General features: G+C 41.2%; 1 protein-coding gene across 2 annotated transcripts in view; it reads right to left on the bottom strand.

Annotated features, from left to right (window-relative positions):
* Positions 1-15673: 15673 nt before the first annotated feature.
* The window catches only part of TUBD1 (tubulin delta 1), an 11410-nt gene continuing 344 nt past the window's right edge, over positions 15674-26739 (bottom strand). The window contains exons 2-9 of one of the 2 annotated variants that reach the window (XM_026656581.1): positions 24783-24977; positions 23867-24014; positions 23133-23349; positions 21830-22061; positions 19607-19771; positions 18687-18827; positions 17532-17715; positions 15674-15953 (exon numbers count right to left, since the gene is read on the bottom strand). In XM_026656581.1, coding sequence (XP_026512366.1) covers positions 15851-15953; positions 17532-17715; positions 18687-18827; positions 19607-19771; positions 21830-22061; positions 23133-23349; positions 23867-24014; positions 24783-24954 — 1362 coding nt within the window. In that variant the 5' untranslated portion in view covers positions 24955-24977 and the 3' untranslated portion in view covers positions 15674-15850. The remainder of the gene's footprint in view (positions 15954-17531; positions 17716-18686; positions 18828-19606; positions 19772-21829; positions 22062-23132; positions 23350-23866; positions 24015-24782; positions 24978-26739) is intronic. The other variant, XM_026656582.1, reaches the window with a different exon arrangement.

Here is a 26739-nt window from a genome sequence, read left to right as displayed (position 1 = left end):
TTTCTTGTGTCAGTCTTTTTAAGCTGTTTCTTTCCTTCAACACCTTTGGTATACTCGGTTTCTCTTTAGTTTCTTTATTAAGTCTATGTCCAGTTTATTGCATGCTTACTAATCCTTCCTGTACAGTAAGCACAGAAACCTTTTGTTAATTTTTCTCGAACTTCTTGCTCAGCAGAAGGAAGTAGAAAGCATGTATTGAGCACCTTGCAGTATGGTATGATTTATTTATTTAAGTAGGCTAGTTGAATGACGTTACTAATTTTTTTTATCATATCACTCTAGATGTTTGCTTAATGTCAGGAATACAGATTTATAGCGCCATGAGTGCTGCAGGAAAAAAGTTGGGGAAGCGTAAAAATCAGAAATTAAGACACGTTTGGTGTAAAACACAGGAATGGTAATTAATAACCGTAATAAAGAACATTAAAGTATACTTTAAAAATATCCCAATATTTATTATTGTTACAAATCAGTGTGTGTGAAATTAACTTGTATTGAAGGGGTAGACTTGTTCTTTTCTTAGTAAATAGGTGACCATTCCACTGCTACTGTGTATATACAACGCTTCTCTAATAGTCCCTGAACTAGTAGGAATGTAGTTTTGTTTTAATTTATAAGAAAATTAAAATAAGTTGACTTGTTTAATCAGACATTCTTAAATGGTGGTACATGGATTCTATTTAGGCTAGAACTGGATCAATACCTATTAAATTAGATGCCTCTAACCATTAGAGTAGGGCAGCTATCGAGCAAGGCGCAGTAAACGTGCATTTTGTTCTGCCTGAATGTTCACTTGTGTTGCCTACCGTCGTGACATCTCCATGGCTGTACCATCCTGTCGGATAGCTTATCAGACTGATGTTGACTGTTGGATCTCATGGCAACAACAGTCGGTAGGCTGTCTGACATTTTGGTATCTTTCATCTGACCGTTTGCTCATCCATCTCAAATTCTGTTTTTCATTGAACATCAACAGGCATATAAGTGTTTAAAGTTTAGAACGCAAATGATTTTAAATGTAAATGTGTCATAACTATTTTTCTTAAAATATAGCACTCTGCATAAGAAACACCTTAAATTACATTGCAAGGTGTGTGAGATTTGTAACGTTTTTGCTTTTGTGTGCATCATACATAACTTTAAACAAACTGTGACAGTGTTACTTGAATGCATGAAGAGAATTTTATATAGACTTCTCTAAACATTGCTTCCGATCTAAAAATCTCAGCGGGACATTTTCAAAGGCACAAAGGGCCCCACTCCTGTTTGTGCCTGGAGATTTAAAAAAGAACAAAATGTAGCAACAAATTCATATGACTAATTATACATGCATAAAATCACGACTATTTGATATTTCATAGCAATGGTTTAAATCAGCCAAAACTTAAATTATGCAATTTTTGGTTAGTTATGGGTTATATTCAACAGCTTTGAGGCATTTATTTTATTTTTCCCACAACATATTTTGACTTAGGAAAACATTGTGGTTTGCCATTTGTACCACTTTATTTAGTAGCAGCTTTGTTTTGTTCAGATCTAACATCTACCAAATATATGGGGCACTATTCTCATTTACACCAAAGCCGTTTTACACCACTCTGGCAGTGGAAAGGGCCCTAAGAGTACATTTAATTTAGGCCTACTTTAAGGTCCCTTCATGGTACCAGAGTGAGATGAAAGGATCTTGTGTAACTAAGAATCTGGCCCTAGATCTTTGTCTCACAGCATGTCTTCAGATGATTTCTCAAACACACTTTTAGTTGCCTCTTTTATCCAAAGTCTTTACATTGACTCTGCCTAGAGAATAATAACCAAACCAATTGCAAGCTTTCCCCCGTGTGTATATATAGATTACTCTGCAAGCCACATTTATATGTGCCCATCCTGATGAACTGTGCTGTAATTCTGAAAGCTTTCTAAAGTTCATCTTTTATCTGATATTTAGAGAATGGATTGAACACTATACCTGCTTCTTTCTTATCAGACACTGGATGGTGATCCTTTAATACTTAATACAAGGTAAAAAATAAAGATTTTCAAATTGATGTCTTCATGTTTGCTCAAATAAAAATAAATATCTCTAAGTGGTATAGTGTTTCCTTTTGTTTCATTTCAGCTGAATAGAGCCCATGTTGTATATTTAGCCTTTTCATGTTATCCTGTCCCAACACAGACATTCAGTGATGAACATGATTCAAGAAGAGATTTCACAACTGCATGACAAATTCAAAGGGAATTCCAAAGCCTTTAACGCTGTACGTGGAAATGGGGTTTGGTCTTGCAAAAAAAACAAGATTCCTATTGTTTCTATGGTTTTCAAATGACATAGATGTTCAATATTAAAGGAGAAAATTATCCATTTAGAACTTAGCTGAATTACATTTAATGACGAAATATTGATAGGTAATTTCTTAGTTGTCAGACACGTATGCACTTTGTTACAGTACTAAAGGTGTACTATGTGCATATACTATTATCCTTCTTGCAGTGATGAGTAAAGTTTCCTTATTTTCTCTGCGCTCTCATTGTTCTTATGTGCCTTGATACTTACTTTTCATGCACATATTTTCCTTGTACCGTTGAGGAACACACAGCAATGAGCTATTAGCAGCCCTAGCAGTGGCAATTAATGTTTTGGTTTAACCGGGCTTTGAAAGGGAAAACTGCAAGATGAAACAGATTACCAGTCACAAGTGTAAAATGTGGCTAAATCACTAATTTCACATGTCCACTGTAAATATGAAATAATAAAGCAATTAGTCGACCTAATTATCAAGACAGGTAGATCAGAGCTGAAATCACAGCAAGGATTTCAACAGATCCTCCTCTTTGATCCTCCAGGCCTTGCCAAATGTCTAGTCTAGACTGGCTTAGAGGCTCTCAAAGAAAACCATCTGTGATGGGAATTATAGGCAAGTTCTGTACTTCCCCCATCACCCATGAAAATAGCTGTAGAAATTGCCTGTTCCCTGTCTCACTGACTAGCTGTGAACCACCTGTCTTGATATGTTGCACTGTTCCTTATTGGAATTATCATTAAAATGGCTGCCCTAGGGATTATGCAGCTGCCCAGTTCGTATTAATGGAGATGTTTAACCAACATCAGATGTTCCTGAATACTAGTCTATAGTATCCTTTCTTAATGTCCATATTGGACCTAATTTTTAAATTGGTCTCAGTCCAGCCTCAGTCTCTTTGCAAGTACAAATCATTGCAGGCACAAATAGCAGTTAGACATCTCCCTGATTAACAAGCACAATTGAAAGTATAAATACTTGTGCCCATCATTGACTGCAGGTGCAAAAATAAAGGACGGTGATTATGTCTATTCCTCAGAGGCAACCATAAAAATTGCAGTTTTCCTTGAAGTACATAGTTAAAAATACCTTTTAATATCAGCAATATGCTAAAAGGGTGAAATTATCCATATGCATGAAAGTAACTACTCCCAGCTCCCACAGGGATGCAGTAATAAGTGTGTGAAAAGTGAAAGAGAACAATAACCAATGTTATCTGCTAGGCTCTGATCCGCCTCACTGACAACAGACTAGCCTAGGTGGTAAGGGTTTTAATTGCTGGGACGTTGGGGAGGGGGGTTCCTGATAGCTTCTTCAGTAAGTTTTGAATGGGATAAACACTTTCCGTGTCATAAGACGTGCTACGCTAGCACAGTCAGAACCATATAACAGGCAAAGTTTGCATATGCTCTTGCAGGCTCATTTTAAATGCGATTATGCAAAATATATTTGAGCCTGCTGCAGTGCGCTCCTCTAATGGAAGAGCTGGAGGGCACAGTATGCCAACAATGCATTCCTTCCTCTTTCACCCACTTCACTTTTTACTGTGCCACACGGTTGGTGAAAATGCCCATGAAAAAAAGCTTTATTAAAGGCAACCAAGCAATGTATTTTGCTAGACTTGTCTTGGGGGATGAAGGAAGAGGATGTAACGTAGGCTGGAGTTTTCAAAGGAGCCTAAGGGTGTTAGCTGCCCAACTGCCATTGAATTTAGGTTCTTCTGAAAACCCCAGACCTAATATTTAGGATGCTGCCCAAACACAAAAACTGCTTAATCAAAGCTACAGTCCTAAAGTGGGTCTAGCTTCATCCTGGTGCTTGTATTGTATTTCCAGTAACAATGCATGCAGTATGAAGTCAAGCATCTGGAATAGTCTTATTGCTGCATACTCAGCAAAATGTTATTGCAGTCAAAATGTTGTGCATTTATCTGTGTTAATTCAGACTAAACAGGCTTTGTAGCTGTGAAGTCATTCAGCCCGCTCACTGCTTGTGCTGTGCGGCTGGTGAACTGTTGAAAAAAAGAAAGCGCTCTGAAGTTTTAATGCTCTAAAATGAATCTAAACATGTAAATAGATTTTTTTTTAAATGTAGTTAATTGGCCTGAACCTTATTTTAGTCTGTTTTAAGCTAACACTGGTCTTTACTATGCATGATTCTTATCATTCACTGAATGACTAAGAACTTTGAACAGGTTAACATTAAAACCAAAGGGCAGCGTTCTCTAAACATCACTTACACAAGATATTAAATATAAACAACTTGCTATTATAAATGAATCAGCATTTCAGGGGAGTGACACTTGGGTTTAATTGTTGTTCCTGTAACTTCCTGAGAAATATGAACTAGGTTGCCCAAGCAGTTCTTAACGAGTGTGTTACCTGCCATTTCCAACTGAAAGGAAAGAGGCAGGTCTTGTCATTTCAGTGTATTGTTCCCTGTTTTGATAAACTCCCCTACAGCCACACCATTCTCTTAATGGCCCCCAACCTGCCCTCAGTGTATGCAGGACGTGTTAGTTCCGATCTTTGGGCCAGTGGTATTGAGGTGTTTCACCTAGACAGTCATACTAAAAATCCCCCTGTTAAACCGTTTGTCCTCTTCCCTTTGCCTTGACAGAGTGTGTTGCTTTCAGACATTGTTACTGCATGGAGCTTTATACCAGTCTGTAAACTGCCTTATTTAGAGAGAAGACGTAGCCGTGGATCTAAACAAAGTTTTTGAGATCCCAGTTATATAAACACTTTTTGGTGGCGATTTGTCTGTTAGATTGGTTTTAAGACCGCCTAGAAGTCTGTGCTGTAAGCAGCACTATACTGTAGCTGAACATCTGTCAAATTGCCAAGGGCCTTGCTGCTCTACAGTGATAGGGACTCTGTCAGGAATAAAGCCTGCTGCTTTATTAGCAAGAGTTGTCCATGGAATCGTTCTCACTCAAGTGCTTTTCCCAAGGTCTGGCCCTGGGCTGTCCCAGGACTCCAGGATTCCTTAAGCCACATTCTGTGTAGGCCCCAGCCTCCACAGTGGAATGGGGTAACTACTAATTATGCTATTGCCTCTTCAGGTGCTTTCCCTGAGCAGAGAATTGGGCTTCATCAATTGCTCTAAAGAAAAAGTGACAATAATCAAATTATTGCAAATGTGGACAACTTACTAGGTGTATCTGAGCAGCCCTGATCCTATGGAGGTGTCTGTACAGAATTAGCATTTTCCACAGTCAGTAACCAAAAACTGCCCACTCACGTGGTATTACAAACAAAGCAACTAGGGCAGGGAAAAGGCTACTAGATCACCTACTACATTTCCCCTATTAATGCAGCATTACCCAAATAACCTCCCCCCAGTGAAATGCTCCCCTAGAACTAACCATTACAGCTATGGTGCAGAGCTGGGAACCTGGGTTCTATTCCTGCCACTGACTCTGACCTGAGGGTACGTTGCTCTCTCTCTGCCAAAAACCATTCCGTCTCCATGTCAGTCATTCTCAGCCTTTCCCTTTCTCTGGGTCCTTATTACTGAAGATATTTGCATAAAAACAGCCTCTTGGTTTCAGAGGCTTGTTTCCTGCTGCTTATTCCTCATCTAAGTCCTATTGACCTTTGCTTGCGACATCACCACTGGTTGCTATGGAACTTATTTTATATATTGCATAAGAGGGACTCCAGGTGGGGAAACGAGCAACAGGAAGAGATGAATTCTAAAGAAATCCAGAGCCAGTTTATTACTCAGAGCTTCGCCTAAAAAGGTCAATGAAAAAAAAAAAGGGGGACGCTTATCTAAGCAGCCTTGCTTAGAATCAGCATTCGTTGGTGCAGCAGGTGATCTTTAATCTGGTACCTCCCTTAAGCATTTTATATAGGGCTGAACTGCCTGTGTAATTACCGTATATACACACACTACATTGACTATTGACCAATACAGTTGCTGTTGTCAGGAGTTAGAAGACGGCGACTAGTGCCCACAAATGGCTGCAGCATTTTTAGGTGAAGCCATAGTGTGAACATTTTCCAGGCCCTTTTATGGAGGCCTACTTTAGGCCTGGTTCTGGGAAGGGCATTGGCCGCAGGCGAAGCTTCAAGAGAGGCTAAATGAAAACTGGAATTGCTTAGCTTTCAGTCACTATTCAATGGGCCAAATCCCTGCAGTTCATACTTGAGCAAAACTGTGACCTTCGGTGGCATTTTTGCCTGGAGTAAGGACTTCAGGATTTGACTCAAGATGATAAAAAGCCCCTGGCTTTCTTGGTGGAGAGAGATCTTACAATCTGTATCTGTATCTTATTTTTGTTGCCCAGAAGTCCATGATAATGCTTTGCACTTGCCAGCTGTTTGGTCCATAATGACCAAGTGCTCTGCAAAGGTGGGTGTTACCCCCTGCTTTACAAATGGGGAAATTAAGACATAATGAGGGTCAGTGAGTTGTCCAACTTCATATACCAGTAACAGGTTTGCAATCCGGGCCTCGCAAGTCAGTCTTATAGATTCATAGATTCTAGGACTGGAAGGGACCTCGAGAGGTCATCGAGTCCAGTCCCCTGCCCGCATGGCAGGACCAAATACTGTCTAGACCATCCCTGATAGACATTTATCTAACCTACTCTTAAATATCTCCAGAGATGGAGATTCCACAACCTCCCTAGGCAATTTATTCCAGTGTTTAACCACCCTGACAGTTAGGAACTTTTTCCTAATGTCCAACCTAGACCTCCCTTGCTGCAGTTTAAGCCCATTGCTTCTTGTTCTATCCTCAGAGGCTAAGGTGAACAAGTTTTCTCCCTCCTCCTTATGACACCCTTTTAGATACCTGAAAACTGCTATCATGTCCCCTCTCAGTCTTCTCTTTTCCAAACTAAACAAACCCAATTCTTTCAGCCTTCCCTCATAGGTCATGTTCTCAAGACCTTTAATCATTCTTATTGCTCTTCTCTGGACCCTTTCCAATTTCTCCACATCTTTCTTGAAATGCGGTGCCCAGAACTGGACACAATACTCCAGCTGAGGCCTAACCAGAGCAGAGTAGAGCGGAAGAATGACTTCTCGTGTCTTGCTCACAACACACCTGTTAATACATCCCAGAATCACGTTTGCTTTTTTTGCAACAGCATCACACTGTTGACTCATATTTAGCTTGTGGTCCACTATAACCCCTAGATCCCTTTCTGCCGTACTCCTTCCTAGACAGTCTCTTCCCATTTTGTATGTGTGAAACTGATTTTTTCTTCCTAAGTGGAGCACTTTGCATTTGTCTTTGTTAAACTTCATCCTGTTTAACTCAGACCATTTCTCCAATTTGTCCAGATCATTTTGAATTATGACCCTGTCCTCCAAAGCAGTTGCAATCCCTCCCAGTTTGGTATCATCCGCAAACTTAATAATCGTACTTTCTATACCAATATCTAAGTCGTTAATGAAGATATTGAACAGAGCCGGTCCCAAAACAGACCCCTGCGGAACCCCACTCGTTATGCCTTTCCAGCAGGATTGGGAACCATTAATAACAACTCTCTGAGTACGGTTATCCAGCCAGTTATGCACCCACCTTATAGTAGCCCCATCTAAATTGTATTTGCCTAGTTTGTCGATAAGAATATCATGCGAGACCATATCAAATGCCTTACTAAAGTCTAGGTATACCACATCCACAGCTTCTCCCTTATCCACAAGACTCGTTATCCTATCGAAGAAAGCTATCAGATTGGTTTGACATGATTTGTTCTTTAACAATTTGTTCGGTGGCATTTTTGCCTGGAGTAAGGACTTCAGGATTTGACTCAAGATGATAAAAAGCCCCTGGATGATAAAAAGCCCCGAGTCTTGTGCTGCTTCTCTTCCTCCCCCCACCAATCATTTATTTCTGTAAAATGGTGATAGAGATACTGACCTCCTTTGTAAAGTGCTTGAAGATGTACAGATGAGAAGAGCTAGCTATTATTTTACAAGAGCCATAATTTCAGCTTTTTCCCTGGGATTATAACAATCCATTTTTTCTACGGTTTTCCTGGCATTATTTTCTGTTGTGTACTTTGCTCTCCTAGGTCCGAATGACTGCCTCTGTCTGAGCAGCCCCTTGGCTCAGTGACCTCGGCCTCGACGGACCCCTTTTGACTTCAGCATGGCTCAGCTCAGGCCCAGAAGTCTACCTGTGTGGAAGTAAGATTGGGGCCATCATTTGTAATGTCATCAGAATATCTCCAGACCATTAAAAATACAGCAGTAGACCGTGGGTCAAATTCTTTTTATATACAACAATACTCTGAAATGAAAATACTGGATTGGTGGAGGGAACTACCCGGCCTTGTGTGTAACAGAACTCAGTGGAAATATTCAGACTTAGCAGGTGCAGAAGAATCAAATATTTCCTTTTGGGATAAGGATGTTTAGTTGAATTTACATAAATCAATTGCATATATTAGCATTCTGGTTTTTCACCTAAAATCCAGTAAAGAAACGAGAAGTTGTTACCTTACGCTGTTGAACTACTGAGTAATATAGTCACTTTCTAGATAATGTAGCAGTTACAACATAGGCAGAACTACAAGCTTGAACTGCCCAGAGAGTGGGAAAACCCCACTGGTTTTTCCCTTGCGAGTTGCAAGATACAAATGACAATGATAGTCCAGCAATGAGTGATGTTGCGTGTAACTCGGCTGTGTATTCTTGAGCTCAGATACTGTACTGACCGGTTTGGAGAGCAGTGGCTCTGAACTATTGCCCAAGTCTCACCATACTTACTCAGAGTGTTATAACGATTCTGCAGCTGCCTTTGCCAAACACAAAATACAAAGAGTCAGTATTTTATTACACCTTCTGCGGGGTGTGGGAGAAGGGCTGCTTTCCACTTGGCTCCTCTGGCGGGGTTCTGCTTACATGCGCCACAAAATGATCTATTACATATTGAAGTTTGCTGGGCAAAAGATCAAATTAACTCATGCCATCTGACCACAATTACACCATTCGCAAGCAGATGAAGTGTATTTTTGTGAATCTGTGTATAAACACTATACTGTGCATGTAATCTAATATGTATAAAGAAATATTTAGAGGAGACCACAGAATAGAATTTACACCTTTAAATGTGCAAATAATATATCAATAGAATAGAGTTTGTGTTTCCTGATGCATGTAAATATGGAACAAAAACTCTTGAAGAGCAAGTGAGGTTCAAACAAGAAACTGTCAGTGTCTGGTGTGTGATGATTTAGAGCAGCTTTCTGCTGTATTTTGTATTTTTGAATCATTAACTAGTTTGTTCTTCTAGTTAATTCTACCACTCATCAAAGTCAGTATCTTATACACAAGGAATTTTAGGCTAGAGGAGGCCCAAGAAACCTTTATCACTTTTTTTTCTGCTGTTTGTTTATATCTTGTGATACAATTTAACTTTTTTTTTTAAGCAGGCCTATTCCTGTAACCCTAACTCACATGAATGGTCCCATTGACTTAAGTGGAACTCCTTCTGTGAGTAAGCCCCACTTAAATGAATAAGGTTTAGAAGATCAAGCAGCATTTTGAACTAGGTGTACATACAGCCGCCTGCGGTTTTGTTTTACGTTAATTACTCTCTCTGAGGGAGGAATCACTGTCTAGAATCCCTCAGCTTTGACAGGACTATGGAGTTAAGTTCAGGCTACCTCTTCCATTTGTTAGAATCATAGAATATCAGGGTTGGAAGGGACCTCAGGAGGTCATCTAGTCCAACCCGCTGCTCAAAGCAGGGCCAATCCCCAGACAGATTTTTGCCCCAGATCCCTAAATGGCCCCTTCAAGGATTGAACTCACAACCCGGGGTTTATCAGGCCAATGCTCAAACCACTAGCTCGATAACGCTGGAGCATCTGCAATACCTGTTCCCATCACAACTTCACAAGGTTGCCTGTGTCTCCTGTTTCATTAAACTGGGGCAGTTTCTGTAAACTCTGTGACTATCTCAGATCCTATTTTCATCATTTACCCTTTCCTCCATGTAACAGGCTGCTTGAAACACCACACCCTTTTTGCAGCTATGTAGCCTGCTGGGGAAGGGTTAAATGGGCTGTGCTGACTCACTAAGCCTGGTGACTCATTACCCCACCCAGATATAGGGGAAATGGCTGTCTAGAGGATTATAAAGCCAGAAGGGGGTATTGTGATAATCTAATCCGACCTAAAAAGGAGACTGTCTACAGCTGCAGTGCTGGACTGAGCCATGGGGGGCATGTAGGCAGAGCGAACCTGGAGTAGGAATCTTAGGAGCAGCCAAATCCGGAAAGGAGCCTGACACTGAACTTTGTTGTATTGCTAAGGCTGTGTATGGACTGTGCTTTGAGAGCAGTTTGGGAAAGGCACCAGCTCATGCTCAATTTCTTTAATATATTTATATCTCAAAAATCAGTTCCATGTATTATTTCAAATGTGGCTTTTGCACTGTATTGCAATAACTAGCTGATTTTTATATTCAGACCTTGACTTACGGATCCCAGATGATTTGTTGTTAACTTTGGACAGGAAGTTTTTAAAGTGGTATCCAAAACTCACGGACTTCTCTAGAACACCGACTTTGACTTGTGAGTGTGCTTTCTTTCATGGATTTGATGCCTGGTTTCATAAGACTTCTTCCAGCTACACTGGATTTTATAAAAACTAATACTCAGGCTCCTTGTATCGGAGTTTCATTAGCTGATTGTAACACATTGCTTCCTTCTTCCTGGTTAACTAATTGCTCTCCTTGATCTTTAACTGCTTTCACTAAATTATCCTCTGCATTCAAGGCCCAACACAGTCAAGTTGTGCAGACTACGCCTTCTGCAATACTCCACTACGGAGGTTCTCTTGTGGATGAATGTATACTGATAGCCAGGTAGATTATGTCCATAGCCACTTCAAGGCTTTGTCACTCCCTCAAACAATTTCATGCTTTCATTCTGCTTTTAACAGGTGAATTTTTGATGCTGCTGAAAAGCACCAGACTGGTGGGACCAAAGTAAAGTTCCCTTATTCACCAAATAGGTCAGCAACACTCAACCTCAGCAGAAGCTACCTTCTGCCAACCAATCAGTCTGCCTCAACATTCACGTGGAGGGGCACTGGGCAAATGAGTAGTGCAGGCATTATGCTCCATTCCTTGGCCTCTTTCCAATAGATTTATTGTAACAGTGTCATCTCTGGTAGTTTCTGCGATGTGGATACTTGTCCATGACTCCTAGAATGAGGCCTTCAGTTAATGAGCTTGTGGGGACTGCTGAATCAAGCCACTTATTTTATTTAATTACATGAAGGTTAAAGGCCCCATCCAAGGTTCTGGCTTACCCTACATAATTAATCTTCACAGTAAAATAAGGGGGACTGCTGAGGCTGCTCGACTAATATAATTTCAAACAATAATAAAAATCACACGTCATCCAGCTCCTCTAACTCTCAGCTCACTCTTCCCAAAGGCCCTGGGGAAATAGAGGGGCCATGCGGCGTGCCAGAAAAGTAGGTCCATTTTGGAATGGGACGAGGGTGCTGAATCCAGAGTCACTGTCCCTGCTAAAGAGGATGAGCCTAGAGATGAAACAGGATCCCAACCAATTATCAATTTCTTGTGCTAAGCAATGAAAATAATGGTGACTGCTGGTGCAAAAGCTTACACTTCCATTCTCCCCTCAAATTTTTCTCACAGCCTCAAGGCCATTTTTGCTGGCATGAAACTTGTTTTCTGAACGTTCGTTATTTTGGTCACTGGGTGCCATCCTGTCATGTTACTGCAAAGAGGTGTGTTCCTTGCTGGAATTGGCAATGTTTTGCCCTGAATCCTATTTGTGAGCAAGTTTTGTCAGGCATCCTCATAAAGCAAAGATTAATAGGTGGGTTCTTCTCTGCCTTTGAGCTACTGAATCTGTCCTCTTTGTTTTTCAATCATCGCTGATTCGCTGTAATTGCAGCTCTACCTTTCTACCTGTATTTGGAATTTCCTGCTTTTTCCCCAGCACTGAAATCACACCTTAGATGGCTGTTACATTTCCTGATCTAGCAACAATCTCCTAATTCTGAAATTGAAAAATTGTCAAGTCAAATTCCACAGACAAAATGGATCAGTTACGTCCATGCTCGGAAAAATAAGCATGCAGAAGAGAAACAAAGGGATGACAGTCATGCAGTAAGGAATATCTGCTTACTTGTTGAGGTAGCAGCAAGATCTCTCTCCGATTCCAAGGAGGTTTATCTACTAAAGATTTTATCTTGTTTCACCATGTTCTCTAGAACTATAGGTTGGGTCATGTGTTCCTGGAACTTCCAGTCTTCAGCCATCAAATTTCTTGGTTACGTATTGTCAGCTCTGATAGGAGAACGACTTCTTTTTCTGATACTTCAGCAGTGCTCTTTTAAAACACTGAGGCAAAAGAATTCCTACTATGTTGCTAACAACAAGAGGGGAAAAAATTCCGTTCTCTGTATTGTCTTTTCCTGACCCTTTGTTCCTTGAATAGTTTGTGGTGTTTATCTTAACCTCTTGTGCAATCTTTCCTTCTGAAGAAGTTCCAGTCTCTTGAGTAAAAATAAGCAAGTGAGAGACTTTCAAGAAGGGTTTAAAAACAAAACAAACCCACCAAACAAACCTTTTTATTCAAGTTAGCAACCCAGCAGCTAGGAAACAACAAAGTCATTTTTACAGAGAAGTATTTTTCTTTATCAAGAAATTCTAATTTAAAAATCCCCAAAACAACTTGGAAAAAAAAATCAGTGTAAAAACAAATATTAGCCTCTAAGCTTGTTTCAAGAACATGCTTGGCTATTAGAATGATGGGTGTCTTTTCACTGACTTCAGGGGGAGTTGAATGGGCCTTAAACCAGGAACCAGAGTGGCTAAGTAAAGACTGGCTAAGAAAAAGCAAGTGAGAGAGGATGAGTTTGATTGGATTCCTTGCTAGGTGTCTGGAGGAAAAATCCTATGATGCAATGTTGTGACATCTCTTGGACAGAAAAAAATGTAAATGCATTAGTGTGAGAACAGTAGTGGTAGGTTTACTACTACTGCAACAACAAATCCAGGGCTGCCATCCCATGAAATGTTAAGGCTTTAGCTGTAAAATTCCCTAAATCCAGATATGAAACTCTAGCATGAATATTATTTACAGAGCTAGTTTTAGTGCATAACACAAAGGAATTAAGATCAGTCTCCGAATTCACTCCTAATTCACACAAAATAAGGGATGAGCCTAATAAGCTTCATGTTGCCAATAGACAGCGGAATTTTCTCCTTTACTGGGAAGAGGCTGGGGAAAGACGTGTCTGTCTTAGAGTTCAACCTCAACGCCCCAGCAGCTAGCCCCATGTTTGCCAGAATCATTTGGGGCTTGCCCTGAAACGGCTAACACTGGTTCAACAATTAGCTACCGTGATATTCCAGCAATAGTGAATTTAGCCCCAGTACTGGCTCAGTCTCATAACAATCAATTACTCACTTATTCAACCCTCAGCAAGAAGACTCATGAACTCTACCAGTTCCTTCTTCCTGAAAGGCCAGAACTACCAGAACAGCTGCTCCCAGGGGGTCTCAGTGCTACTGTTCCCAGGCTAAACTGAAGAATGCAGAGGTGTGTAAACCAGTGAAGGCAGTAAGGGGAAACAGGATGACAGCAGGCACTTTGCAAGTTGATCTATGGCCCAGGTGAGTCACAAGATCACTTCTGCATCTGGGACTGCCCCTACGTTAGACTTCATGTGAAAGATATTTTCTGGACCTAAAATAACTCTCTAACCATGCTGACAAACCAAAAACTCTCTCTAGGGAGTGAGGGAAGAGAGAGTTCAAGGGTGTCTCTAAAAGAGATCAACCTTTCTATATTTAAACTCAATAGTCAGCTATCTGTGTATGTGTGTGTGAGAGAGAGAGAGAGAGAGAGAGAATATATATAAAAATGAGCTGTAACACATTTACCACCACAGTATGTGCTTGCTCACATATTAATTGGACTACAAGGCAATCAGGACCTAAGGGAAAGTTTTTTGTATGAATCTACTGAACTATCTTAAGGGAAGACTTCTCGAGATTGAATTTTATGGTGTGACCACTGAAAGGGGGGCTATTTGTAATGAAGAACCTGGTGTATTTAGGTAGAAAAACAAAAACTGGAGGATAAGAAATACAAAGGAAACAACAAAATGAAAATGGCTCCAGTCAGCAAAGGAGGAGGAAGTCTATGTGATTTAGTACAAAAGAAATACATTTATCTTTCCCAGTGTAATATTTTACCATATGAAAACCTTCCACCTCCTATCTTGTGCAACAAGGAAAACAAAAAACAAAACAAGGAACAACCAGGGCTGAAAGGTCATAAATCTGCCCTAATTCCAGTGTATGTGCTGCTGCTGTACCCTGCACGCGATTGCAGCAGCTTTCCTATTCAATTAGTCCACAGGGTGAACATTTGGAGGCTCTAGCTTGACAATGGCACCACCTTGTGGTTGTGGAAAACTCAGTCTAAAGTCCAACACATTTCTAAGGGGGATTTTTGAAGTTACCCACCATTCTGGGAGGGCCCTGCGTCTGTGGAATCTGCAGCATGACCTTGCTCTAGAATCTTTCATTTATCAAAGCTACTTCTGCCCTCATTGTGGAAAGAAAAAAATGTTATAAACAGAGCCCAGATATAAATGGTTGCCGTGAATCCCTCAATCTGCAACAGTAGCTGAGACAGCTGAACTGCTCGGTTCTTCTCAAGGGATTGTTAATTCTGAACCATAAAGACTGATAACCTAAATGTGGCACATTGGACAATATAGAGACAGCAGAAAATAAATGGAATTTATCATAATCAGCAAAGTCTCCTTAGAGTAACTTTATCATTCACTTTCATATGAATTAAGAACCTCAATTTAAAAAAAAAACAAAAAACAAAAACTTTAAATAAAGATGCTGCAGAATCTCCAGTCTGTCATACTGGAGTGCCACAGTGATCGGGGGGCGTGCCGCAGAATTGAACACCAGCTTGCTGCACCGCAAATGGGGCTTTAGTGCATATTAGCAAATAAGTAATGGTAAATTATGCTTAGCTATTTTTATTAGTACTACTTTGATAATGGGTATTTTGGTGGCTATTGGTAAAACACACGTAGGCTAAGTATTAGAATGTAAAGTTTAAAGTGAAAGATCAAATTGTATTAGTACTGTAACTAACAGCATCCTTCAGTCCTACTATACCATGACAGTTAATATTAATTCAGGTGCTAGATTTCAACCTGAAAAAAAATTCAGGCTATGGAAATTCTTCAGGAAAAATATGCACGGCCAGGGGGAGAAGGAGTAGAAGTTAGGGGGCTTCAAATCAGAGTAAATTAAGGAGAATGTACTGAAAAATAAAACGTTTTTATTAAATATTCAATGTATAAATTCATTATATACAAAATACACTTGTCTGTATGGGAGACAAGGAATATATTCAGTCCTGACGTAAATTACTATTCCATCAACAACAAAAAGAGCATTTACACTCCTGTACCTCCCTTAGCCACTTCAACTTGGGGAAGCTGACACAGAAAGCCTTTCAGTGTGTACTCCCTCTGACAAAGCCCTATTTGTAAGTAGTTGAAAAATCAAAGGCTGGCATAACTAGAGATAACCTGTTCCAGAGTTGTGAAGCAGTCCAGAAAGTCCTCCTCTTCGATCCCAAACTTAGTGTACTGGTGAACATAAGCTCTGAGGGGGCAAAGAGTTTGGGTAAACAACCGAGAACTAGACAGCAAAACATTACAAATCATTGGTCCCTAAAAATCTGACACCTAGTACAGCATCAGACTGAGCTGGTTGTAATGAGCTGTTTCCACCCCTGTAAACCAGAACTGAATTGTTTGTTTGGACTCTTATTGTGTAATTCATACTGGATAGTACAACATAATCCAGTTCTAATAGTGTTTATAGCCTCAGGTATGCTGCTTTAAAGGAACAATACAATTTCAAGTTCAATGGCTGGCTTTTGGGGAAATGCAAAGAGCATTTTCTGGCTTGTTTCTGAATCTCAGCAGAGCCACTAAAAGCAATTATTGTACTTGGAGGCAGCAGTTTACTCATTTATGATGAGCAAAGTGTCAAGTAGTCTTTGCGGGACAAACTTAAAACTGCTGTTTGTTGCATGAGTTTAACAGATGATACATTGAGGAACAAAACCATTCAGCTCTTCTTCACACAGATCGTGTGGCTAATTCCCACATTTACTGGACACTTGCCCTCTGACGCCCAATAATCTTGGCCTCATGTGATGAAAGAAAAGAGGCCATTATTCTTTGAGTTAAAGTCTGGTTTTAAGGAAAAGTAAACCTCAGGGGTCAGAGCCTTTATAAACATAGCAACGCCCAAAATGTTTTTGAACCAAGCCAGGAATCTTACTGTTTCCTGGAATAAGCAGTAAGTCTGGGTACAACCTAGAAACCGTGTGATCAGTAAAAGAGTTTGTATCTATTCGTTTTAGAATGGATAGTCTGGAATGGACAAGTAACTCTGGGGTTTTTTTAGTGCTGGTGAAAGTGCCAACTTGACTACACTGGAAACGGTCCTATTTACCAAACCGATACTACATAGGTAGTGCAAGCTGCCCCCCACCGCTCTGCCACGGTGCCTCAACCCTAGAGTTGGTTCCTCCAGAATCGACGTAACAGCCTCCATGATCATTCAAGTTCCTCTGCAGAGACTGCTGGGGGAAAAAGGCAATTGTGCCATGGAGAAATGGTTCCAGGCCACCCACCATTTAACAAAGGTAAGGGAATAGCCACTGGCCGGACTTAGCGTTACTGTCTTTGAGTGCCCTGCAAAAAAAATTTGTTCTGGCAAGTTTTCTCTGAAATGAATTTGGTTTAATGTTCTAGGAAATCAGCCACGTAGCACCGGTTCCTCTTAAGTTGTTTTGATCAGTGGGAGCTTTGTTCCTCCTCTTTGCAGGAATGGATGTACTCCTATATGTATGTATTGTGCTCATATTTTACAGCAGGGTTGATCAGCAACTTGCACTCACTTACAGCCTGGCTTGGATTTGAATCTGTGACGCAGAGGCTTCTATACCCCAATCTCCCAAGAACATTATTTGGAAAACTACCACCATATTTACACACACTCTGTAATGAAGGTATCACTGTTTCTTTTACTGTTAAGGGACACCTTTTTATCCCAAATCAGAATGATCTGTGAAGCATTTTAAACTGAGACGTGTGTTTGCAACTATTTACTTCCAATGAAAACACTGAAAAGTCTAAATGAAAAACTAACCGTCTTATTTTCACTTACTTGGAAGCAAACATATTCCAAGCTTTCCCCACAATGTTGTCCATAAGCTTCAGCAGGAACTGGCTGTTGCTGACCAAAGAAGCAGATTTTTCATACTTGTTAAAGGCTCTTGGTGTTTTCCATATAGTAAAGGCCTCTTGAGGGTTTAGCCAGGATGTATACAATGCTGGATCTCTGAAACCTCCTGCAATGGGAATATGACAGTCTTTTCTGACTAATGAAGTTTTACCAAGTGATTTTCTTTATAGGTTCAACTAGAATTTTCCAATCAGCATGTTACACTGAGTATTGTACGCTAGAACTCTGAACCTCTGCTTTAAATCTACTGCATGAATACGGAGACTAAAAAGTGACCCTGAAAAAGGCTAGTTTATGACTGGTTCTGTGCCTGGCAGGGCAACACGGAGCTCCTGCAGATACTGCCCATTCAACCTCACAAACCAACATAAGTGGAAAGGAAAACTGTAATTTGTTCTCATGTCCGCTGTGTCCCAGCTAATAATTAGAAGCTGGGGCTTTGGGAGTGGTGTAGAATGAGGTGGGTGATCTCACAAGACCCTGAGGTGAAAATAAAAACAGCTGCAGTAAGTCATCCATGTATCTCTGTTCCACCAGTTCTCTAAAGCCTCAGCTGCTGCTTGGCAGATCAAGTCAGACTTCCAAGCAATATTTCCACCTGATGGGCCTAGTAAAAGTGTAACTGTTCAAACTGGTTCTTTCCCACACAATGTGGTGAGGCCAGGATATAAAAGTACCCCAGCACTGCTTCAGTGCTCTGTGATAAGCAAGCTATGATGTCTCCCGCTCCTGTAGCGGCTCAGTATCTTTCCAGGTAGCAGTATACTATAGCAATGAATCCTATCACACAGATAGAATTTAGTTTTACAGTCTGATCGTACCTCTCCTTTCCCGCAAGTTGCTTTAGGAAGCCCTGATAGATACTGCCAGTGTAGCGTCTACGTATGTAAATATAGGAGTCCTTCATGACTGCATAACACAGCCTTGGGCGTTAGAATGTGTTTGCAGAGAGAATGTTGACCTTAATCTTTAAAGTATGCAGCCTTCGGCTTTTGTCACTTTCGCCAGTGACTGATACAATGAAAACAGTGGGAGACGGAAGAAGGAATAACTAATGTACTGTGTATTTTTTCTCACCTAGATCAATGCTTTGCACATCTTTTCCTCGCAGGACAACCAGGTTGGCGATGGAGGTGTTAAAATGTAGTGCCTTATTTGGAGAGGCTTTTGGGGGGACAGGATGCCCTGGCAATGGTGGTCGCACCTGCCAATCGATACCTAGAAACAGAAGTTTTTGAAACAAACTAAAATCCATATTTCAATCATGTGATGGTGCTTAACTAATTTACGTTTTTCAGTTCCTATCTTCCTGATGTGAAATATGGCTGCATTCAGAAAAAGGTACTGCAAGTTACTTGGAGACAGTCTAGTGCTAGTGCTATTAAGTACCTGGCACTGGACGTCTGGCCAAGGGTGTGCCACAGCACATAGGCTCCACTCACTGATCAAGCAGCAGTTACGTGACTCTTAGATGATAATGGAGCTCAATCTGCAGGTCTTATGGAGGGAAATCTCCCACTGCAGTCACTATCCCTACCACATAGGAAATGTCCACAATAAATAGCTCACCATTCTTGTGCCTTGCTGGCACCTAACCTATTAATTGGAAGCCATATTACAGTTCACCGCCTGTCTAGGTAAAAGTGGAAGGATTAAAGTGTAATAAAAAACAAAAGTAGCACTAGGAATCCTAGAGCTGTTCCAAGTGAATCATGGAAGTAAATCCCCAAATGTTTTGTTTTACATATTCTTAATATTTATAGTTAGTTGAGAGGTCTGGGAGCTAAAGCAGGGATGAACTGGAAGGTCTTATGGCAGCAGTGTTATTAGTTGAAAGAGCTGGTGGGTATATGGAGATGTCTAGATGAAGGGGGCTACTTTTTTCTGAATTGGTTAAAGCTATCCGGTGAGTTCTCAAAGGCACTAAACCTTATTCCATGTGTAGAAACTTATGTTGAAAGAGTGATTGATTTCCAGGGTGTGCACACACCTCTTACCTTCTTCCATCTTAGCATTAGCAATAAGCATCTGTCTTAGATGTTTGATGAGCCCAGGCCAAGTAAATGTGCTGTATGCCAGGGAGTTCTCTGACATCTGCGGTATGTTACGAAGACCCAACATCTTGAATTCAGGATGGGGAACTAAAGACTCCATTAAGTCTCCTGAGAATCAAAAAACAGCTGCCATGACTGCCCAAATAATATTTAGGCTAGTCTATGAGAGACAATAGTGAGGAATTTCATGGGGACCTAATGACACAAGATGAAGGGGCAACATGCAGAGTAGATAAGTGCAAGTCATACACATCCCAGTGAACAATATGAAAAACTCATATGCTTTGCTGGGGTCTATATTGGCATGTTAGCACTCTGGAGAGGTCACAGATCAATCACTGGGGAAAAAATCTGCTCCTTGTTTAGTAGGGTCAAAAAAAGCAAATATGCTGGAATATATAAAGAATGGGATAGAAAACAGTGATAGTATTATAATGCTCTTGTTAGGTCAAAGTATAAATCAGTTCCAATGAACGTATCTCAGAGAGAGAGCTAAAATCAAAGGAGTTTAAAGAAAAACAATGAGAATGATTAGAGGCAGAAAGCCCATTCTGTATGCGATTGGGACTATTTAGAGCAGAGACATGGTAGAACTATAAAAAATAACAAATAAGATAGACAAGGCAAACTAATGCTCTTATTTACTCTCTCATAATACAAGACCATGAGGATATGACATGACACCGAAATGGAAAAAATTAAAACTAAAAAAGTAGTGCTTCTATGAGACATTTTTAAAAACTGAATATATATATATATAGACAATAAGTAATTCAGTTACATCAAATAGGATAATTATTCAGAGGGGATATAAATGCTCATGAGTCAGGGCAAAAACCTGCTACTAACTGATGTGGGTTAGGAAGAAATCTCCCCTAGGGGCAGGTTATTCCATAGTTGTCTACTAGAGCAGCAGTTCTCAAACTGTGGGTCAAGACTCCAAAGTGGGTCATGATCCCATTTTAATGGGATCACCAAGGCTGGTGTTGGCCCTGGGCACCAACAAGTCTGAAGTCCAAGCCCCACCGCCAGGGGCTGAAGCCGAAGCCAGAGCCCCACCACGCAGGGCAGAAGCCCTAGGGCTTCAGCTTTGGTCCCCCCCAGCCGGGGCAGTGGGGCTCAGGCAGGCTCAGTCTTTGGTCCCCGCTCCTGGGGTTGTGTAGTAATTTTTGTTGTCAGAAGGTAGTCATGGTGCAATGAAGTTTGAGAACCGCTGCGCTAGGGTGTTTCTTCCGCCTCCCTCTAAAAGCATCTGGTAATGACCACTGTTGGTGAAAAGATACTGGACGAGGCAGACCGCTACTCTGAACCAATATGGCAAGTCTAATGGTCTTATGACATTTAATCATGTTTCATTAGACCACTGAAACTTGTTTTCCCCTTCTTCATGGTAAAGGTTGTATAGCAAAAGGGTAAAACAATGAAGATGCACCATAAATACACAGAAACAGGAACAACAGAAGGAATGACCCTGTGTTCCTTATCACCCATAAGGATGTAGACACAAACAGCCCGTTCCCCCACCCCACCCCGCATTTCTGTCTGACATGGAATATAGAAAATAATAAACCCTCCTCTGCATTTGTCTGGCTGCACTCTGAGTCTATTGTTGCAGGGACCAATGGGCAAATGCCAAAGTGGAAATTTTGGGTAGCAACCACGAATCTTGGCACTATAGATAAATTAATTCTCTCGTTTCAGGATGACACACACCACAGACCTGTCTTATCACTAACAAGAGCAGCATAATACTCTAATTATAGTTTGCAGCTTTTTCTGCAAGCCTTTTTATCTGGTTTCAGTTTGCATATAGGTCTAAACTAACCCCAAAACTCGAAACAAAACCACTGACTTGCACATGGTTTCACCTAAAATGTACATTAGTCCCAGGCTGATACCAGCCTCTTGGAAAGAGGAAGCATCACTTGGTGGTAAAGCATGAGACTGGGTGTCAGAAGCTCTACTCTTAACTCTGCTGCAAAACTGAGGTATGACCAATGGCAACTCACTTAATCTCTTTCTGCCTCAGTTTCATCATCTTTAAAAGAGGGGATAATACCCAACTCACGGAGGGGGGGCTGATGTTTAGCTCGCTGTTTGAAGAGTGCTCTGAGATCCTTGAAATGAAAGCATTAGATGGCAGAAAGTGTTGTTATAATTAGATACCTAGTGGGTTTCTGCTATACTGTGAGGCGCCTTCTGAGGAATACGTGGGCTGGAACACACTTCCCAGCTGATGTGCAATTACTTGATTTACATCCCTGAAGGAGATCTTTTTAATATTCATTAGCTGAGCACAGATCTTGTGGATGGCATCGTTTTCGTGAACAAGGAGAGCATCTGATGACTGGTACAGGTGTGAGAGTGTCAGAACTGAGTTGTAGTTTTGAACAATTACCTTGAAACAAAAACACACATCAACAAGGATGAGTTAACAAATTAAGAATTTTTGTCTATGTAACTTATGTCACTTCTTTTGATATTCTTCATGGAGTGACTGATTCCCCCTTTACCAAGATCCTGCACCCAATTCAGCAACACTTTTAGCTTCCACTTGGATAGTGAACAAGGCCTGCCTTGACTTATCATCCACAGCTGCATTCATAGCAAGATACTGAGAACGAACCTGTAGGATCATGCTGTATTGATTATACTTGCCATGTAATAAACTGGAGCCTTGTTTCAATTCCCTGCTCCACTACTGACTGCCTGTGTGACGTTGGGCAAGTCAATTAGGCCAGGTCTACACTAATAGCTATGTCAGTACAGGGTGTGGGGAAAAATTCACACCTCTGTCTGTCATAGCGATGCCAGCAAACCTCCCTCCCTGCCCCCAGGTCCTTTTGTCTGCATAGGTCATGTTGCTTGGGGAGGCAGTTTAACTATACTGGCAAAAGATCTCCTTATGCTGGTTATAAACTGTGTCTCTATTACAGATGTATTGGCAAAGCCTTTCTTGTGTACACTAGCCCCCAGTCTCTCTGTGCCTCAGTTCTCATCTGTAAAATAGGGATAATAGTATTTGTGCCTCACAGAGATGTTGAAACGATAAATACATGGAGAAAAATTGTGATGTGCTCACATACTATGGCAATGGGGGCCTTATACGCACTAAGTTAGCCTCAGGCACTAGTGAAATAAGTCTCATAGTTGGGACGTGCCGTTTTACAATCACATTTTAAAAGTTATGTTTTGTTTTCACTTTTGAAAGACCCACAGCAACTGACTGCAGGCAAACAATGAAACTGACTATACATAAGGTGATATTAAATACACAAAGTAAATAAACTGTAAAGAAACAATTCTCTCCCTTTCTCCAATATATCTCAGTTATAGGCATTTTAGGTGTTATTTGTAACACCAGAAGGTAAAGCAAGTGTAGGGGTTTTTTTTGTTTTGTTATCACTAGCCTGGCCTTTTAATACTGATTAAAAATTTTGCAGAACACTCATGGAGCTTTAACATTCACCTCACCAGTTCCATATGGCCAGATAACCTGGTTGAGTATAAATGAGGTTGGAAAAGCATCCCTTAAGCACTGGGTCACAAAGGCTCCCATGCCTGATCCTGTGCCACCAGCCATGCTCATTACTGTGAAAAATCCACTGAGTCGGTCACATTTCTCTGCTTCTTTCTGTACCAGGTTCATGATAACATCTCTGTACCTGGGCCCATGAACAGAGTAACTGCAGCATAAGAGAGAAAGCAAAAAGAGCAAGAACTCTTACTTTATAGCAAAACAAAAGCATCTAAAGTCAACCACACAAACATATAAAGTAGCTTTTCCTTCTTTTAAAAATGCCGATCCGTTTATCTAACTCTTTATATCACCAATGCTGCCTGTAGTGAACAATCCTCAATTCTTCTGTTGTGCCATTTATTTTGCATTAAGAGTCCGATCTTTAAAATTAGCCTCCCACTCTGCACCCACAAATCAAGTAGTTAGATGTCTAGGTGACATTTTGTTCACTTTTCTGTAATTGAATAGTAGGTCTTCACTGTTAATACCAATCTCAGTTCCTTGCAAAAAGAGCACAAGCAGTCTATAATAGCAGTAAAATCAGGGTAATGTTATGCATGCAGTGTATTACTTCACAGCAGCAACAGTTCTGCTTCTAAGAGAGGATGGCTGTGAATCTAGGCAGTTGCTTAGTATTCACATGCTGTATTATTATTAGCAAAGCTTGCGGTGATCATTTATACCCATTTGCCCAGTTGTTTCCAGACCCCTGTTTCTGACAGAAGTGTGACTGATGGTCATATTTCCAGTGGCCAGACCTCGCAGCCATTGAGAGGGTCTGACTGATTACTTTAGGTTCCATGTCAACAAGTACAGCCCGGGCAACAGGTACTGGAGAGAGAGGGGGAAAAATGCAAAATCAAAAAGACTGCATCATACTTAAACCTTTTAACAAGAAAACAATGTTCACATAATGGGCATAAAAACATACGAAGGGCCAGATCATACTTCTCTTATTCATGCAAATCATCCCAATAACTTCAGGGGGGCAGTACATGAAAATAAGGTGAGCGGGATTTAACTCTCAAAGCTTTACATTTACATAGAACCTTTCATTATCCCAAAGTGTTTTGCAAACTGTACATAGACAGGAGTCCTTCTCAGTAGGGAAACCATTCATGTCAGCTAGCATTTGAAATGGACGGGCTTCATGCCCCAGTACTTAATCTGATCTACCTAACGTGTGTAATAAACAGAAATCTGGAAAGAAAAAAAACGTTTCTCATCTAGAAAAGCTCTTTATTAGTTCTCATGAATGTATGATGGCAATCAGAGGCACAAAACAAGAAAAACAAAGCTCACTGCAATAGTTCTATTACTGTAAGAAAGAGAAAGGTGGGCTTGGGATTAAGGCACAGAATCAGGGTTCAGCACAGCAGGGAGCTGTTCCGGCTCTGCCACTGACTTGGTATGTGACCTTGGGCAAGTCACTTCCCCTCTCAGTGTCTACTTTGCCATTTGTTAAATGCTGATGACAACAGGGCTGAGATGGTAAGTTCATGAATATACCTAAAGCACATCCTTAAGTAGAAATGCAAAGTATTATTTATTTCTAACAGGCTCAGTATGCTATGAAAAAAAAATCCTTAAAAATTGTACCTCCAGTTTTCTCCTCACTGAAGAAACGTTCCTTGCAAGCTTCCTGATAGGATTCATTCTCCTTCTTGGAGCACAGTCCATGTGTGCTGTGGAAGTCATTGCAGATAGCATTAAACACCTCATAACCAATCTGGTTACCACACTGACCAAGCTGTACTGTGACTATTGACATTCTCCTTCACCTTGGATTTAATCCTAAAAAGAAAAAATATAGAATTGTGCTTTTTACTGTGGTTGATCAAACCGTAGAGAGTGGAAGACTTTGGACCAGTTTCATAACCCATGAAAAGCATAGTTGGGCAGTGAAATTTCCCTTGTACAAAGGGCAGCTGGGTGGTTTTCCAGACTATTTAAACCCTGCAGCTATGTGGATTTAGTGGCTGAAACTCCTCTGAAGGGGCTGCAGCCATCATTGGGTGTTGACAGTGGCCACGGTGGGGCTGTGATGTGTTTGAGTGGGGATCAGGTGTTGAATTTTGTCCCCACCAATTGCTGCTCAGGACAACCAGAAAAAATAGAACAATTGGGTTTTCCATGGTACTTATATCTCTCTTTTATGTCACAAAAAGCCTGCCTATACACCTCTACCTCGATATAACGCTGTTCTCGGGAGCCAAAAAATCTTACCGTGTTATAGGTGAAACCGTGTTATATCGAACTTGCTTTGATCCACCAGAGTGCGCAGCCCCGCACCCCCGGAGCACTGCTTTACCGCGTTATATCGGGGTAGAGGTGTATTTAACTGCCTCAAACACTGCAGGTTTAAGACTAAGGTGCCTAATATGAACCACAATGACTAATGCTCAAGTACAACTGTGCTACCCCCCATCTGTTCATACGTGCAAGTCTCTGCTGATGTCATTTCTTAGACATTACTGACATTCAGTGTTGTTGCAAGCTCGTCTACTTCTTTTTCTGCAGTTCCAGTGGTTCAATTATACTGTTGTTAGCCATAGTAGAAGCTCTAATATAGACCAGACACTGGTATTTTAAACTAGCAGTTTGCCTAGACCACCAAATTTAAATGACACTGGGGTTAAAATGCTGGATTATATTAATGCTCCCACTGATGGAGCTGCACCGGTGGTAGCAACAGTGGGAAATCTTAGAAATAAAAGGCTAGTTCAGGATACAACCATGGACAGATTATTGCCTCACATTCTCCTCTGGGTGAAACAAAATCTTTTCCGACATTGCCTACTTGACCTATTGGGGCATTACTCTGCCAACAGTCCCTTCCTTGCAGATGCAAAGAGGCACCTGCTGCTGAAAGATCTACAGGATCCCATTTCAAATGTGACAATTTAGATTCTTGCATGCATAATGGGGGTGGATGAAACCAAGCTAGATCAATGAGAAGAATTACTCTGGGAAGCTAAACTGACAGGTAGAAGCCATTCACACTGACATCATCCATCCAGTTGAAACCATAATAGTTGGTATTTATCATTCTGTTAAAGCAGCCAACCCTAGACCACTCATTACACTCCCACAATTGTAAATTCTAGTTTAATACCCAATCCATCTATCAAGAATGTTGAAAATGACTGTATTCTATCTTTGCGGGGGAGGGGGGAAGGGAGTAGGAGTTGGACTAGCACCCCTGATCCCAGGCTCCCCTCATCCAGCCACATAGGTGGTACCCCCCCATCCAGCCAGATGCGTGGTTTCCCCTGATCTCAGGCTCCCCTCATCCAGCCACATAGGTGGTACCCCCCCCTCATCCAGCCACATAGGTGGTACCCCCCCTCATCCAGCCACATGCGTGGTTTCCCCTGATCCCAGGCCCCTCTCGTCCAGCCACGTATGTGGCACCCCCATCCCAAGCCCCCCTCATCCAGCCGTGTAGATGGCACCCCCCGATCCCAGGTCCCCATCCTGCTCCCCCGTGGAGAGCGATGCCTCTTTGTCCCCCTCCTGCATCCCCGCCTTCCCATGTAGCCCTCACCCCCCCCCC

This window comes from Terrapene carolina, unplaced genomic scaffold (genome assembly GCF_002925995.2).
Source record: "Terrapene carolina triunguis isolate 2854851 unplaced genomic scaffold, T_m_triunguis-2.0 Scaffold231, whole genome shotgun sequence".
In the NCBI taxonomy this organism is placed as follows: domain Eukaryota; kingdom Metazoa; phylum Chordata; order Testudines; family Emydidae; genus Terrapene; species Terrapene triunguis.
Note: the sequence above shows the minus strand (reverse complement) of the source record. Positions and strands in the feature narration are given on the sequence as shown.